Below are 16016 nucleotides of genomic sequence, written 5' to 3'. Positions count from 1 at the left end.
CCTGTGTAATTTTTATTCCACTCCCAGAAGTTTCTCCTCTATGTGAGTCTGTCTTAGAAAGCAGCTGTAGTCGCTCAGAATCCTTAGGGGCTAGACTGGTCTAGATCCTTCAGCTGTGCTATGAACCACTGGCACCCATCAGCAATAATTCTTGACTGCCTTGAGTTCTGCTGTTCTCATGTCCATCAGATTTCCTGTTGCTTTCCTCTGCTCACTCCTGGATAGACTCTCTAGGTCTTGTGGCAGTTGCAGACTTTGTCCTTAGTCACCTTGGAGTTAGTGGATATAACTTGTCATACAGGGTGGTAACTAATCAAAAACTGCCTCAACATTTCCTCTGCTCCCTATACATGTGCATCCTGATCTGACACCCAAAGGTAGGGAGTATTTCTCCTTATGAATCTGAGATCTCCTGTGATTGATTGACCAACAGAATACGGAAAAATGATATTCTAGGAACTCTTGGCCCCCAGCCTTCAGGTTGTGAGAAGGCCAAGCCAAGGAGAGGCCATGTAAAGAACTAAAGTGCTCAGAATTACAGCTCCAGCTGAGCTCTCAGGTAACAACTATGAAAGTGGCATCTGAAATGTTCTGCCCCAACTGAGTCTTCAGATGACTACAGCGCTAGCTATGACAGATAACAAAATGGTAGTTGTTTTAAAATGCAAAGTATTGAAGTGGTTTTTGATATAGCAATAGATAACAAAAATGCCTAGTTTTATTGTAAATGTTATCCACAGTTTTCAATTTTGTTATCTAATTGCTCCTCTGTTTTTATGTAGGGATTTGAAGAGAGTCTAAAATAATGTCTTGTAATGCGGTCTGCCCAAATCTGCCCAGAATCCAATTCTGTCATAAGATTATAAGGTTCTTTTAGCACAGATCTCAGTCAAGACTCATGAAACCATCAGAGAGTGTAATTCAGAACCAGAGCAAGACACAGGGAATTTATAGCTTCCCCATATGGACTTTGGCTTTCTAAACAACCCTAAATGAAAATAGACATCTCTTTCCGCATTGTCTGCACCACCCACCCCGTATTATAGTTCACACTAAATGTGTCGATAATCCATATATCTGACATTAGTTGCCTGAATAAATTGGGCACTCTAATTTTCTAGATCCATGTTAGGAGCATCAGCTCAACTTTTTTTTTTTAACAATTAAAGCATTTTTTTAAAAGTCACAGTGAGTTATGCAGATACTGTAATCAAGTTAATAATCTGGCTACTTTTCAAGCCAATCCACTCAGTCATTCAAAGAGTACTGAGAACTTATTAAGAACTGTTCTAGGTATCCGGGCACTGATTATAGATCAGTAAAGAAGCAAACATCCCTACTCCTAAGGAAATTAAGGTCCAGCAGCTGATATTTTCTAAATACTTGTTCAGTGGCCATCCTGCTGTCACTTGAACATGCTCCTGGGAAATTGCCAAACCCATTTCCAGCTCCCTACAACTTCTACTATGCTTCCTCGAAAATGTTTTGGTAAATATCATTTTATCCATGTCATTACATTTTCAGTGGTGGCATAGAGTCCCTTCAAGATTAGTTTTCTTGGATGCTACCCAACTACTATTCCCCTTAATCCAATTCTGATTTCAAAGAATCATTAAAATGTGGCAAACAGGGGGACTGATTAAGTGTTAGATGTAAATTGTTTGAATAACACAATAGTTACTTAAGGGGGGTACTTTAGTGGACGTTTTATTAGATTAGCAGGAGTTTTGGATCTTTGTGTGCATATGGGGGTGGGGAGATGAGAGGAAAAGTAGGTGAGTAGTAGAGGTTGTTAAAAGAGGAAAAAGGAAGAAATAAAAGCCCATATTCTCAAAACCAACAATTTAAGAAACTCTAGTATTTTAGTAGCTTTCTCCATGTACAACCTGGAAATGTACATTAACAGGAAACTTTCTACCCACCCCTGCCTCCGCCTTTCCCATCCTTGGGTCTGCTGAGATCTGTCGGTGGGTAGAAGACATTGTCATTGTTTATAATGTTCAGAAGCCTGCCTGAATGTGAATGACATATATTTAGAAATCAAAATAAAGTTTTGGGAAGATCTTCAATTTAATGGAAACTAGTCTAGTCATTTGGGAACCACAAGAGCTTTTTAGGGAAAATGTGCCTCTGCCAGCTGGAGGAAGTGTGGGTGTACCGGGGTCCCGGTGACACCTTGTGATGTCAGTCACCTCCAGCCTGAGGTTGATTGGCTATGAAGAGCTGCAGCAGAGTTTAAATTCCTGCACAGTCAGAGAAGTGTCCAGGATATCAACACAAGAGTGGCTTCATTAGGCATAGATTTCCTCTGTGAGAACGTCAACCTGATTTTTGAGACTTTTTGAAAAGATTCTTTGTGAACTACAGAGGGTAAGTCATTTTCATCATTTAATTTTTTAAAATGACTTTTGCTGGTTGTTTGGAAAATATTAAATATGTATACATGTTTGAGGCATTATACCATGTAGGGAGAGGTGGGAGAGCTGCGCTTTGGGTAAAAACAGTTTCTATTTTCGTGCCTGTTGTTTATGCCACAGTAAATAATGATATTAAAATGACACGTTAAGTCAATAGAGCCAGGTGTTTTTCTTGGTAATGCTTTAATTAGATCTCTGCATGACACTTCTAAAAGGGAAAGTTTATAGAACAGGAGGCAGATGGAAGGTCATTTTTAAATTTAGTTTTAATTAGCAAAACATATACAACTTTTACAATGTGTTTCATGAATATGGGAATATTTGCAGCCTACAAGATTGTGAAAAAAAAAGCTAAACTCATTGAATGGCAGGACTTTCAGAAGAATTTTTTTAAAATTAAAAATGTAGTGTTATTCATCTAGAGAGCATCTAGTAACATTTATTATGAACTGCATAAGTAACTAAAAGATGATTAAACTACTGAAATAACTGAGGGTGTGATAATTATGTTTTTTATCATGTTAGCATGATGCCTTGAATACAGTTAGAATTCAATAAATGTTGAATATAATTGTATTTTAAAATATTGCATTTTAAAACATATATTTTAAAATGTCCATTTGTATTTTTATTTACTGTATTCAGTGCACTTCTTCATCTGTATGACATTTAGAAGAGTCCATGTGTTTTAGCAACTTGTCTTCCTTAAGAGCGGTAACTTGTGGTTAACCATACTTTCTGTTTAACTGAGGCTTGACTATCCTATTTTAACCTTGTTGTTCAAAAACGTGAACAAACCATTTTCTAAAGGGTATTAGTCCACTTATCTACCTGAAAATGGTGACGTAAAACAACGTGCCTCAGATGCTTAGAGGCCTTCCAAATCTATATTTAATTTTGGGGGCACCTTAGAGTTATTTTCCTGTGGTTAAAAGTATATAATATTGGATTCATCGTAATTGACCTTAAGACACATACAATAGGAAAAATTGGAATTTTTTTTTTGGTTTGTTTATTTCTCTGGATTCCTGGTAGAGTTCATATCCTGGCCAAGTTTGATTCTATTTTCAAAGAGTAATAAGAAAACAAATTCTAGCAGGTTCTAGTTAGTTGGATTCTGGTTAATTTTATTTTTATAAAACCAGCTTATTTTATTATTATCGTTTATTATTATTAAAGTTTCCTGTTAATGTACATTTAAAGGTTGTACATGGAGAAAGCTACTAAAATATTAGAGTTTCTTAAATTGTTGGTTTTGAGAATATGGGCTAGAAAAGTGCCTAACACATTGCATGTTCATAAATATTTACTGACTGCTAATGAATGAATGTATTGTTCAGTTGTGTTCTTGAAGATAACAATACTAAGACAAATAAAGCAAATTAATATGATGAATTGTTTTCCAAAAGAGAAAAGAGTCTATGACTTTTCAAACGTTTATTTTCTTCTTTTGGCCCATTTCCTTCATTTTGGTTTACATGAGAAGATACATATTTTACAAATGTATCTTAACCTTGAGAAAATTCTAGAAGAAATTTCCTTACTTAAGAGCCGGAAGAAATACACCTGAAATCTTGACTTCAGTTTCCCTCTCCACATCCTAAACATTTGGCTCTTTTCAACTCTCTGATAATAATTCACAAAGGCAGAAATTCTCTAATACACCGCCTTCCAAATGGATGGAACTCAAGTTGTTGATTTCCTTTTGTTACATCATCTCACTGTAGAATGACAGCATGTGGAATGTAGAAATAACATTAACCAATCACTGAAGAAGAACTCAAAGTTCTGGACTTTTAATTGCAGGCTTGTAGCTGTGGTTCACATTTATTATTCAGAAAACGGCTACTGCCTATCTGCTTCTACTCTTTTTCGAATAGTAGTCAAAATGTTTATAAAAGTTTGGAGCTCTTGTTTGGAAATGCACTTCACAAAATTATAATTATTTTTATCAAAAATGCCAAACGCAAACCTAATATGGGGTTTAAGATCTGACTTTCTTTAATGCTTAAGGTCGGACTATATTTTTTGGGTGGCAACATCAGCTCTCTCAGAACTCTAGAGTGTCTTTTATTTTAGTTTACTGGACTTGCATCTGGGAAATTATTGCTTTAGGTCAGGGTGCTAACTAGTATTTCTAGAATCCTGAGCAAGTTAGGGCATCTTTCTTGTGTTTTAGACTCTTCCATCTCTAAAGAAACTTGAGCACTAGGCACATGCACTTCTCTGTGAGAAAACACAACATTCATTGGTTTAGAATAAATGCACAATGGCATCCCCAATTTTCTAATTATTTAGATGAGAGAAGCTAAAGAAAATACAAGAGAATTCAATAGCCATTGACCTTCTTTCAAGGCTCTAATATTTGCTAGTTTTCAGAGAATCATGTAATTATAACCCTATTCAAATTTCACTTTGAAAATTAAAATGATGAGGTAACTTTCATTTGATCTGTGAAGCTGAAACCATTGAAAGGGTTATTTTGAGAATATCATATTTGAGAAAATTTTGCTTTCCTGAAGAAATAAACCTAACAAATTTAAAAAAAAGTTTTGATTGTAGGATCTAAAGAGAAGTAACATCTATTAAATTAAGCTTGATTTTGGTGTAGTTAAGCATTTTCATATGTTTTTCTCTGTTGATATTAATTGAAGGATTTTTAAAAGAAATTCAGATAGTATCAAACATAAGGACTGATATACACTATTCTGAATTAGAATAAAGAAAGTAGCACAAATTAAGAATAACTATACTGAGGAGAGATAATGCCCATAATATACATGAGAGGTTGTTTGACCATTTGAGTTGTGTGAAAGTAGAAATGAGAAGTCTGTTCAGGCTCCTTATCTTAGGATTGCTATTATTTTCTTGAATACATTAAAAATAAGATTAAATGACTTCTCGAGCCCAATGTTTCAGGCAATATTCAGCATATTCAGGCATTTTTGAGTGCTATATATATATATTTTTTTCTTTTTTTCTTTTTGAGATAGGGTCTTGCTCTTTCACCCAAACTGGAGTGGAGTGGCACAATCATGGCTCAGTGCAGCTTCAACCTCCCTGGCTCAAAGAATTCTCCCCACTCAGCCTCCTGAGTAGCTGGGACTACAGGCACATGCCACCATGCCTGGCTACTTATGATAGTTTTATTTCTTAGATCAAGTGTTAAAATCTGTTGTGGAACTTTAAAAACAAACCTATTCCTGTGCCTACCCAAGTGAATGGATTTATTGCCCTGGGATGGGATTTGTGCATTGGCATTTTTAAAACCCTTCCCAGTTGATAGTAATATACATTTAGGGTTGAGAATCTTTGGCTTTTAACTCCTATCATTAGTTTAGGGGCCAAGGGAAAACTTCCCCTTCACCCTCTGAAGTTTCGCTGAAAACCAACTGACAAAAGATAGATTAATAGGAGAAAAGGAATACAAATTTATTTTTATGTGACACAGGAGCCTTCAGAATGAAGACCTAAAGATACAGGACAAACTGTCCATCTGTATGCTTATGTCCAACAAAACATGGGCAGCCATGGAGAAATATGACTGGACAAAAAGGTTTTGACCTTATACTAGTAGACCAAGTGGGGTGGCCCAGCAAGGCCTGTCCAGATTCTTCTTGGCCTCTCCGTGCAGCATTTCTTCCTTCTTGATATGGGACAGGACCTTCTCTGGAATGGGAGTCTTATGACCTACAATTAAACTAGGTGGGTCAGAGAATTTCTTTACGGCCAGTTGTTACACAGAAAGACAGGAGGACTTAGGGTAATATTTTTAGGTTTTTTTGCTGGCTTTGGGGAAAAGAGGTTCTGGTTTCTATAACCTGCCTTTGGGAAGAGGCATTCTAGTTTCTATGGTTAGTCTCAGGGGAGAATGAGGGGCCAGAGATAGGAGGGCAGGGGAAGGTCAGAGAGAAGCTTTTGCTTCTGAGGCTGCTTCTGAGGCCTTCATTATGGAGTATTGTTTTCTGAGTTCCTATACTAGTAAACTATTGCAAATCAAAGAAAATGAGTGAGGTGAGTCTCAATTATTTTTGGAGACTTATCTCGCCAAAATTGAGGATGCACCTGGGAAAAAGGAACACAAAACCACCAGAAACATCTATGGTCCATGTTTCTTTACAAAGAGAGTCTGGGGACTTCACTATTATAAAGGGGAAAGAGCGGGCAATAGGAGAAAGGAAGGATAGATAAAAAAGGCAAGTGGTTGCATTCCTTTGAGTCTTAGTTTAGTGCTCACTGAACCCACATTTTATATGTGAAAGGAGAGGGTAGAGGAATAGTCAATTATGCATTTGTCTCATGCCCAGTGAATCTGCATTTCTACATAAGATAAAATAAACATAGACTAGAGGAAGCTGTCAGACATGCATCTGTCTCAGGTGAGAAGAGGAATGACTTTTAGTTCTGTCCTTTGTCCTGAACTTATGAAGGTAAGCTGTTAATTTACATTGTAAGGGTGAAATTCAACCAGACCATTTTAGGGTAAAGATCTCAGGGCCCACAGGAATTTCCCTGTGAGAAAATTGTGAGGGAGATACATAGCCTTTTATCCTTGTAGCTATCTTTTTAAGAACAAAATGGGAGGCAGGTTTGAGTGACCCAGTTCCTAGGTGGACTTTCCCTTTGACTTAGTGAGTTTGGGGTCCCAAGATTTTATTTTCCTTTCACAGTATACATTTAACATTTAAAGAAATGAAACAAATCAACAAACGTGAAATAAACTTGCAAGATTATTTGTGAAATGTATGGAAGTTCACCAGACAAGTATGCTAGGGCACTTACCAGGGCTTACTAGTGCAGGGTAAATTGCGTTCCTTAAACCATTTCAATAAATTTTTACTTTAGCATCTAGTACATCTATTTTTAAATACAAAACAAAGTGTTTTCCAAAGCAACAGTTCTTGAAGTGTGAAATGAAGTTACCCTCCAGAAAAATAGTTTGATTTGGCATGTTTGTCTCAGCATGATTTACAAGTGTATCCCAAACCTCTAATCTTCCCCAAATCCTTCAGTACTGTGAATGACAGCAAAAATAATTTAGCATAATCATGTATAATGTATGACTAAACATGTCACAGTAGATATTAAGAGCCTTCTGAAGTTGTAATATGAAGCCTACTCTAGCGCATCTCTTGCAGATCACAAAAAAGCAAAAACAATCTATTTTGTGTAGACATTATTATGCAGTCATAAATGTGACTTAGAAACCATTGTGTGTGTGTGTGTGTGTGTGTGTGTGTGTGTGTGAAAACAAATGCCCACCACCTGTCACTGGTGTCATTAAGTGTAGTTTTTTAGGGAGAATACATTTGCTAGGGTGCTCTGCCATACCAAGCTGCATAATTATTGTAAAAGGGAATGGACAGAAATTTCTATATTCCTCTTTCTTTACTTTTTCTTCAATTTATCATACTTTATGTGTTAGCGTTTGTACATCTCCTCATTGAAACATTTTCAATTTATTTCTTAGGAGTGAGGTTTTTAAAAACCACTTTGTTGAGTTATAATCTATATACCACATACTTCACTAATTTGAAGTGTATAGCTCAGTGGTTTTCAGTATATTCACAGAGTTGTGCAAACTTCGCTACAATACGTGGAACAGTTTCATCACCTCCGAAAGAAATCCTGTACCCATTAACTGTCACCCCTCAACCTCCCATCTGCACAAGCTCTGGGCAACCACTAGTCGACTTTTTCTCTCTGTAGATTTGCCTATTCTGGACATTTCATGTAAATAGAATCATTCCAATGTGCCTTTTTGTCTGGCTTCTTTCACTTAGCATAGTGTTCTCAAGCTTCCTCTACTCTGCAGCACTTGTCAGTACTTCATTCCTCTTCATGGTTGAACAATACTCTGTTCTATAGATACAGTAAATTTTATTTACCCATTCATCAGCTCATGGACATTTGGATGAATTTTTAGTAGGAAGAAACTGTTAAAAAGTTGAAGTTACTTTATTTCTTTAACATGGAGAGAAACATCTATGTCCTTCATTCCAGGTAGAGGTATCACACCCAACTATGAAGATCAGCATCCTGCTCATGTTCCTTTGGGGATTATCCTGTGCTCTCCCAGTAAGTATTAGGGTAGGGATATATGAAAAAACCCTTTCATACTTAAAACTCCACAATTTTCATTGGCTATGAACCAAGATGGCTGTGTATGTTCCAGTCCAGTAAAAATAGTAGTTTCTTAGCACGCTGTTTTCTTAAGAAATATCATTCAAGTTGTTTTTTATTCTGTTCAGTTGCCATTCATATAGATATCATTCATATTTTTCTTTCCTATAAGCAGTGTTTCTTAAAGTGTCATCCTGGAACCACCAGCATCAGCATCAACTAGGACCTTGTTAGAAATCCAAATTCTTGGACCCTACCTCAGAGCTGCTAAACCAGACTCTTTAGGGATAGGCAACAGAAATCAGTGTTTTAACAAGGCCTCCAGGTGATTCTGATGCCTGAAATTTGACTATCCCTACTCCTATGTATGAAAAGTGTTAATAACTATTGCTTCAGAAATTTCTCTTTGGATTTACCATGTGTACTAAATTTTCTAGGTAGCCAGGTATCAAAATAATGAATCTGAGAGTTCTGAAGAATGGAAGGTGAGTAGAAATATGACTTTTTGAAATATTTTAATTTTAATTTATTATGAGTATACCCAAATTGACTTCATTGCAAATGTTGAAACTGCTAATGACTTCATGAGCATATTAATAAGCTAAGCTATAGAGTTCATAGAAGAAAATAATGCTGTGATTCCAACTTAGTAGTATACTCTGGCAAGGAAGCATATTTTCTGTTAGCTTTCTTCTTATAATGGATGTGTATAATAGTACCAGGGGATGCATGGCAATGAACCAAGAGTTTTCAGAAGAGATTATGACTTGAAATCTGTTTTAACAAGAGTTATCTGGTGGGCAAGAGGTCAAGTCCTGGCAGGTGAGAAAAGAAAGAAGAATGGGAGGACACTAGAGTCTCTGGAATGAGAGCTAATGTTGCTAGCATGTTATTATATTGAGAGTTACTAACTCTCAATAACTCAAGAATCATTGCCAGGCACAGTTCTGAGTCTTTTACATATATTAACTTTCTTAATTTTCACACCTCTGTGAATTAGGCATTATGTTTTCTTCTCACTTTATAGATGAGAAAACTGATCACAGAGAGTAATTCAATTGTCTAGGTTACATGGTTAATTAGTGTTAGAGCCAGACTTTGATATTATGTCACTCTAGCTCCAGAATCCACATTCTTAACCAGAGTGTTATATCCCTCTCAGGGAGGAGCCAGGCCTAAAAGGTCAGAAAATTCTCAAGATTGGCACTAAGGGTTAAAATCTTATGCTAAATCAGAGCATTTTGTTCACTACCGTGTTTCCTACTGGCTTTTACATATGATAAAGCTTGGCCCCAATGCTTTTGGTGGTGGCCAGATAATGTCAGCGACCTGAGGTGGGGTCCTGTCCATGCCTGAGTCTGGAATAGACTTTGCAGTATTTATTATGAACTTTCTTCAGAGATATCCATAGGCTGGTTAATTTAAAAGCAGACATTCTAGATCCTCTCTCTCATTTAACCAGAGATGCACAAACATGCCCTGTTCTCAAATCCAGCCTTGGCATGAGAAAAATAACCATGTCTTGCTCCCTTCCACCCATTAATTCCAAATGATAACTGACTGGAGCACAGGCTGCCATTGTGCCTCCTGCAGTGTTGCAGGCCAAAGACAGAGTGATGATAGCTCCTTTCTCTAAGGAGATATCCCCAGTCCAGCACCGCTGAGACGCACGTTGAAAACATGTCAATAGCAGCTCCTCCCTGCTCTACTTTGCGCCTTGGGTGTTCCACACAGGACTTTGCCCTCTTCAAGGGGAAGGGGGAGAAGTGATGAGGAGGGGTACCAGAAGTTGCTAAGGCATTCTTATAGTGCTTATGAGACCAAAGATAGTGAAATAAATCAGAAGTATGACTAGGTAAATTTCTGACTTAGCATTTGTTTTTAATAGCAGGGCTTTTACATGACTCGAGAAAGGTTTCATGGCTTTCTCAATTCAGTTTTGTTTACTATTAAATTTTATAAGGTGGATGTTGTCAAATGTATTTTTTCTTTAGTTTATATCATGTTGGATAAATAGTTTTCGAGATACTTCCATAGGCATTAGCTGGTTTCATCCTCATAACTACCTTGTGGGGTAAGCACAGTGGGTGTTAATTTCCTTAATTTATGAATAAGCAACTGGTGGTCAGACATGTGAAGTGAATTGCCCACCTTCACCTAGAGTAACCAACCATCTCGGTTTATCTGGAACTTAGGGGTTTCCTGGAACATATGACTTTCAGTGCTAACACCAAGATGATTGGTTTTCAGGGCTAAAACCAAAACCAGTGAGTTAACTGAGACTTAAATCTGGATTCTGAGTTTCAATGCTGCTTTTCCTATGTTACATTTCCTCTAGGTTGTATGAACAGCCAGGTTCAAAGAAAGCATATTTATTTCTGTAAATGAAATATCAGAAATATAAACATTGTTTAGGTCTCTTATACCCCAAGCTCTTTTCAAGCCATTAGTCATTTTACTTTCCTTTTTGAACCATTTCATCACAAAATTTCACTATTATTCATGTAAATGTAAGATCTCTACCAAAAAACTAAAAATAATCACCTAAAATTATTGTAAATAATTACAGTAATGAAATCCATCTGTGAGGGAGTAATTTGTTTTCCTTCCTTTCCTTTTTTGCAGGGTCATTTGGCTCAGGCACCAACACCACCCTTGGTAACTATCTCATTTACTTTTGTCATAAACATCTCATGAAGTAACTTTAACACTCTTCCCATTGCCTTTTACAATTTTGAAATTAGTAAATCCAGACTGGAAGCAATTGATGTGCATCATGTTTTTTTCTTTCCTAAGGAATTACTAAAAAGAAAAGTAAACATTTTTCCCCTTTCAGGAGAGCAGTGAGTCATCAGAAGGAAGTAAAGTTAGCTCAGAGGAACAGGTAATTAAACAGACCTTACTTAACTTTTCAGGCTACTTAGGAATGGAAGGAAATGATGTTAGATTAAATTACCTGGCAACAGTTCTAAATATAATATTTATAACTATGAGTTATGCTGGCTAAACAGTCCCATAAAATAAGAAGAGAAAAAGGAGTAAGGAGAATTCACATGCAGACAATCTATTCATCTAATTTTCATCACTGAGGCTAGATTGCTAGCACTGTGGCCCCAAATGTCTCTCCTAGTTAAAAAATAAACACATACACACACACACACACACACACACTCACAAATGGTCATTGACCATGTCAAACTTACTTATCAACTTAAAATGTTGCTTTTACAACTGGAGCAGTTCAGATCAGGTGAAGAAGTGCCTGGGAACTTCTCTGTGTCAAGGATCCTGCTTGAAGACAGAACAGGACAGCCCTGAGGAAACTTTAACGAGAAGAACTGCTTCAGTAATGACTTTCTCTTTAAAAATAGTCCCATCTGTGGGACTGGGCTCTGGGAGTGAGAAAGGCAGACTCAGTTTATATCTCTGAAAGCTGACATTCTTTTTCATTTTTCTAAGACTAAGTGTTGTTACTTTCTTAGCTATGCTATTGTTTTGACCAAACTCAATCCTGTGGGGCTCCAGAGAGTCCAGGAGCCAGATTTCTCCCTAAGACTTTGATCCACGTTGCATTCTACACTTAGCCAGAGTTGGAAGATGAATTATTAGCCTGTTTATCCCTATTTACTTAAGGTTATCAAAGGAACATTCTAGAAATTTAAAAGCATAGAACTGGAGAAATGCTGTTTGCTGGGGACTTTGTGATTTGTTGTCTCAACGGTCTCTAAGCTTGCAAGTTACGGTAGCAATTCCTGTTTGAGAAAGGGTAATGAGGTATGGTGATTCCTGCAGTTCCTGCTTGTGAGTTGGGTTAACGAGGTACGGCGGGTTAAATCCATGCTCAGTTCCACCATACTAGCATAAAACTCCACTGCTAGGAAGAGAGATCAATAGCGTATACACAAGTACTCCCAGTTATCCAATTACAGACTCAGACATTGATCAGTAGGGATGTGTAAAGACAAAACAAAACAAAACAAAAACTAGCAGGTATGCTCTGTTGTAGGGTATGGTAAACAGAGCAGATATTTTGGGAACATAATGTATGAAGACTTACTGTCCTTCCTTACTGGTACAGAGCATCGAATTGTTTTACTTACAGGGCTCACCTCTCTGAATTCCCACGTAGCACTAAGGTGCCTTGTTGGTCACACTAGTTGGTGTCTTCTAGCTGAATCATCTATAGGCAACTTTCTGGTTGTACTAACGAGGAAGAAACATGGTTTGGGTGAAGTATATACCTTACTGTAATATTTTATTTTCATTTTAGCTAAAGATTTTATCCTCTTGTCCTAGTACATTTTTCCCTCCAGAAGAAAAAAAATTGGGGTCATTTTAAGATCACTCAATATTTTTAAAAACTCTGTTTTGCACCAAACGCTTTAATGCATGAGCATTATAAACCAACTCTAATTCACAAACAATTACCTAAGAGGTTTTTTTTTGTTGTGTTTGTTTGTTTGTTTGTTTGTTTGTTTGTTTGTTTGAGACGGAGTCTCGCTCTGTCGCCAGGCTGGAGTGCAGTGGCTTGATCTCGGCTCACTGCAACCTCTGCCTCCCAGGTTCAAGTGATTCTCCTGCCTCAGCCTCCCAAGTAGCTGGGACTACAGGTGTGTGGCACCATGGCCAGCTAATTTTTATATTTTTAGTAGAGATGGGGTTTCACCACGTTGGCCAAGATGGTCTCGATCTCTTGACCTCGTGATCCGCCCACCTCGGCCTCCTAAAGTGCTGGGTTACGGGTGTGAGCCACCGTGCCCGGCCCAAGAGTTGTTTTTTTTTTTTTTAAAGGAATTATATGTACAGTATGGTTTGAATTTCATAAGTGTGATTTCCAGAAAGCTTTTTGAGAAAATGTTGGCAGCATTGAGTGAAGTGTGCCTATATAAAATGGAACCACTTGAGTTTCAGTTCCTCTTCCTTCCTGTTTAAGCTCTGGTAGAGAGGTTATTGAGTAGTAAAACTGACCATAGATTAGAGGAGGGGACGTAGGACGAAGGAAGCAGAAAGACTAGAAAGGCTTTAGATAACTCCTTCTCTATCAGTTCCTGGAATACTGACCATATCTCTTAACCCCAAATTCTAGGCAAATGAAGACCCCAGTGACAGCACTGAGTCAGAGGAGGGCCTGAGCTCTGATGATCGTCAATACATTTATAAGCCAGCTGGTGGCTTCTCCAGGAGCACAGGAAAAGAAGGAGACAATAAAGATGATGATGAAGATGACAGTGGAGATGACACCTTTGGTGGTGACGACAGTGGCCCAGGGCCTAAAGACAGACAAGAAGGAGGAAACTCCAGACTGGGAAGTGATGAGTACTCTGATGACACCATACAATCCAGTGAAGATGGTGACCCACAAGGGCAAGACAGTGCCCAAGATACAACCAGTGAGAGCAGGGAACTTGACAATGAGGACCAGGTGGACAGCAGGCCTGAGGGAGGTGACCCCACTCAAGAGAGTGAGAGTGAAGAGCACTGGGTGGGAGGTGGCAGTGATGGGGAGAGCAGCCATGGAGACGGCTTCGAGTTGGACGATGAAGGAATGCAGAGTGATGACCCAGACAGCATCAGGAGAGAAAGGGGAAACTCCAGAATGAACAGTGCAGGCATGAAATCAAAAGAATCTGGAGAAAATAGTGAGCAAGCAAACACTCAAGATTCAGGTGACAGCCAATTGCTGGAGCATTCCAGTAGGAAAATTTTTAGGAAGTCTCACATCTCAGAGGAAGATGACAGAGGCGAGCTTGATGACAACAACACAATGGAAGAAGTCAAGAGTGACTCTACAGAAAACAGCAACTCCAGAGACACTGGCCTCAGCCAACCCAGGAGAGACAGCAAGGGTGACTCTCAAGAAGACAGCAAGGAGAATCTGTCCCAGGAAGAGAGCCAAAATGTAGATGGTCCCAGCAGTGAGTCCAGCCAAGAGGTCAACCTGTCGTCTCAAGAGAACAGCAGTGAGTCTCAGGAAGAGGTGGTGAGTGAGTCCAGGGGAGATAACCCCGACCCCCCAACTAGTCATGTAGAAGACCAGGAAGACAGTGACTCCAGCGAGGAGGACAGCTCACACACACTCTCCCACTCAAAAAGTGAATCCAGAGAGGAGCAAGCAGACAGCGAATCCAGCGAGAGCCTCAGCTCCTCAGAGGAAAGCCCAGAGTCCCCCGAGGATGAGAACAGCTCTAGCCAGGAGGGCCTCCAGTCTCACAGCACCTCAGCAGAGAGTCAGAGCGAGGAAAGCCATTCTGAGGAAGACGACAGTGACTCTCAAGACAGCAGCAGATCCAAAGAAGACAGTAACTCCACGGAGAGCAAATCAAGCAGTGAGGAAGACGGCCAGTTGAAAAACATTGAGATAGAGAGCCGGAAATTAACAGTTGATGTCTATCACAACAAACCCATTGGGGAACAAGATGACAATGACTGCCAAGACGGCTATTAGCATCAGCTGTCCTAAGAAGCAGCTGTCACATAAAGGAGTCTTAGGGGCTTGAAAGTGTATCATGATAACCATAATTTATTGATGTTTTGATCAAAAGAATAACCAGATGCCATTTTTTTTCCTGAAAGGAATTGCTGGACATTACACTTGTTTCTAGGGTGTCATCATTTCATAGAGGTTTAAATACTGTGGAGTGACACCAGAACACATCCAAAGAGGCTAGAAGCAAGAAAGGATCTGCACGATAACTTTGCAGCTGAGATAGTTGCTAACTCATCAACCTAACAAACAAAGCTATTGGGTGTCCATGATGTACCAGGCACTATGCTAGATGTTGAGAATGTAAAGCAGGTTAAGACTTGTTTCTTGCTCCTGAGGAGCGTATAGAAGGATCCACAAAGCTGCAGAATTAAAGAGGGATATGTATAAGAGAAACAAGAATTGTTACAACCCAGTATGGTGAGTGCCAAAACAGAGCTATGAACACAATATCTGTCTGGGAGCACTGAGAAGGGTGACCAATGCGTTGGAGAACGAGGGAGGGCTTCACAGCAGAAGACACTGGAGTTGGAAGGTTGCATAGGGTTTCCTCATTGGAGACCGGGGAATTCTATTCTTGGGATAAATAATAGTAAATTCCATAGGATTAAATACTTAGTTTGCAAAAGCACTTTGAAATTATGGCACAGTGAGTTGTTTTGGATAAGAAAATCTTTTTCTCCCAATTAATTTACCAATTCACCATTTTTTTTGTAGAACTCCCATAAACATCACCTTACTGATCACTGGTGATGGTAAGAAGGATTGGGTCGGGAAGAATGGGAGAAAGAAATTCCTCTTTACGTAGATACTTTTTAGCTTTATTTTTTCTAAAATCAGTTTGTGTGCGATGCTAGAAAAAAACTGTTCTCTGAGTCCTTTACAGAGAAAAAGTCTGTATATAAGATTCAATTGATTTTTGCCAAATACCATTTGAAATATTACCTCAACATAAAATACTTGTTTTGTAATAAAGATTATAATACCCAGAA

The 16016-nt window shown here is 38.4% G+C and overlaps 1 protein-coding gene across 2 annotated transcripts; it reads left to right on the top strand.

Annotated features, from left to right (window-relative positions):
• The first annotated feature begins 2265 nt into the window (after nucleotides 1-2265).
• DMP1 (dentin matrix acidic phosphoprotein 1) lies at nucleotides 2266-16016 on the top strand. Of its 2 annotated transcripts, XM_032163799.1 has the most exons (6): nucleotides 2266-2370; nucleotides 8421-8499; nucleotides 8982-9025; nucleotides 11166-11198; nucleotides 11377-11424; nucleotides 13627-16016. In XM_032163799.1, exons 2-6 carry the CDS (start codon nucleotides 8442-8444, stop codon nucleotides 14983-14985), a joined length of 1542 nt encoding a protein of 513 aa, XP_032019690.1. In that variant the 5' UTR covers nucleotides 2266-2370; nucleotides 8421-8441; the 3' UTR covers nucleotides 14986-16016. The 2 variants fall into 2 exon arrangements, with proteins under 2 accessions (XP_032019690.1, XP_032019699.1); XM_032163808.1 differs by lacking the exon at nucleotides 11377-11424.

This window comes from Hylobates moloch, unplaced genomic scaffold (assembly GCF_009828535.3).
Source record: "Hylobates moloch isolate HMO894 unplaced genomic scaffold, HMol_V3 SCAFFOLD_2, whole genome shotgun sequence".
In the NCBI taxonomy this organism is placed as follows: domain Eukaryota; kingdom Metazoa; phylum Chordata; class Mammalia; order Primates; family Hylobatidae; genus Hylobates; species Hylobates moloch.
This window is presented reverse-complemented; position numbering and strand designations above follow the sequence as displayed.

Excerpts from the sequence above, each read along its gene's own strand:
- DMP1 (XM_032163799.1), top strand. The coding sequence starts at position 8,442 with ATGAAGATCAGCATCCTGCTCATGTTCCTTTGGGGATTATCCTGTGCT. Across the intron at positions 8,500-8,981 it reads ATCCTGTGCTCTCCCAGTAA|CCAGGTATCAAAATAATGAA; the intron begins GTATTAGGGTAG and ends TTTTCTAGGTAG. Across the intron at positions 11,425-13,626 it reads AAGTTAGCTCAGAGGAACAG|GCAAATGAAGACCCCAGTGA; the intron begins GTAATTAAACAG and ends CCCAAATTCTAG.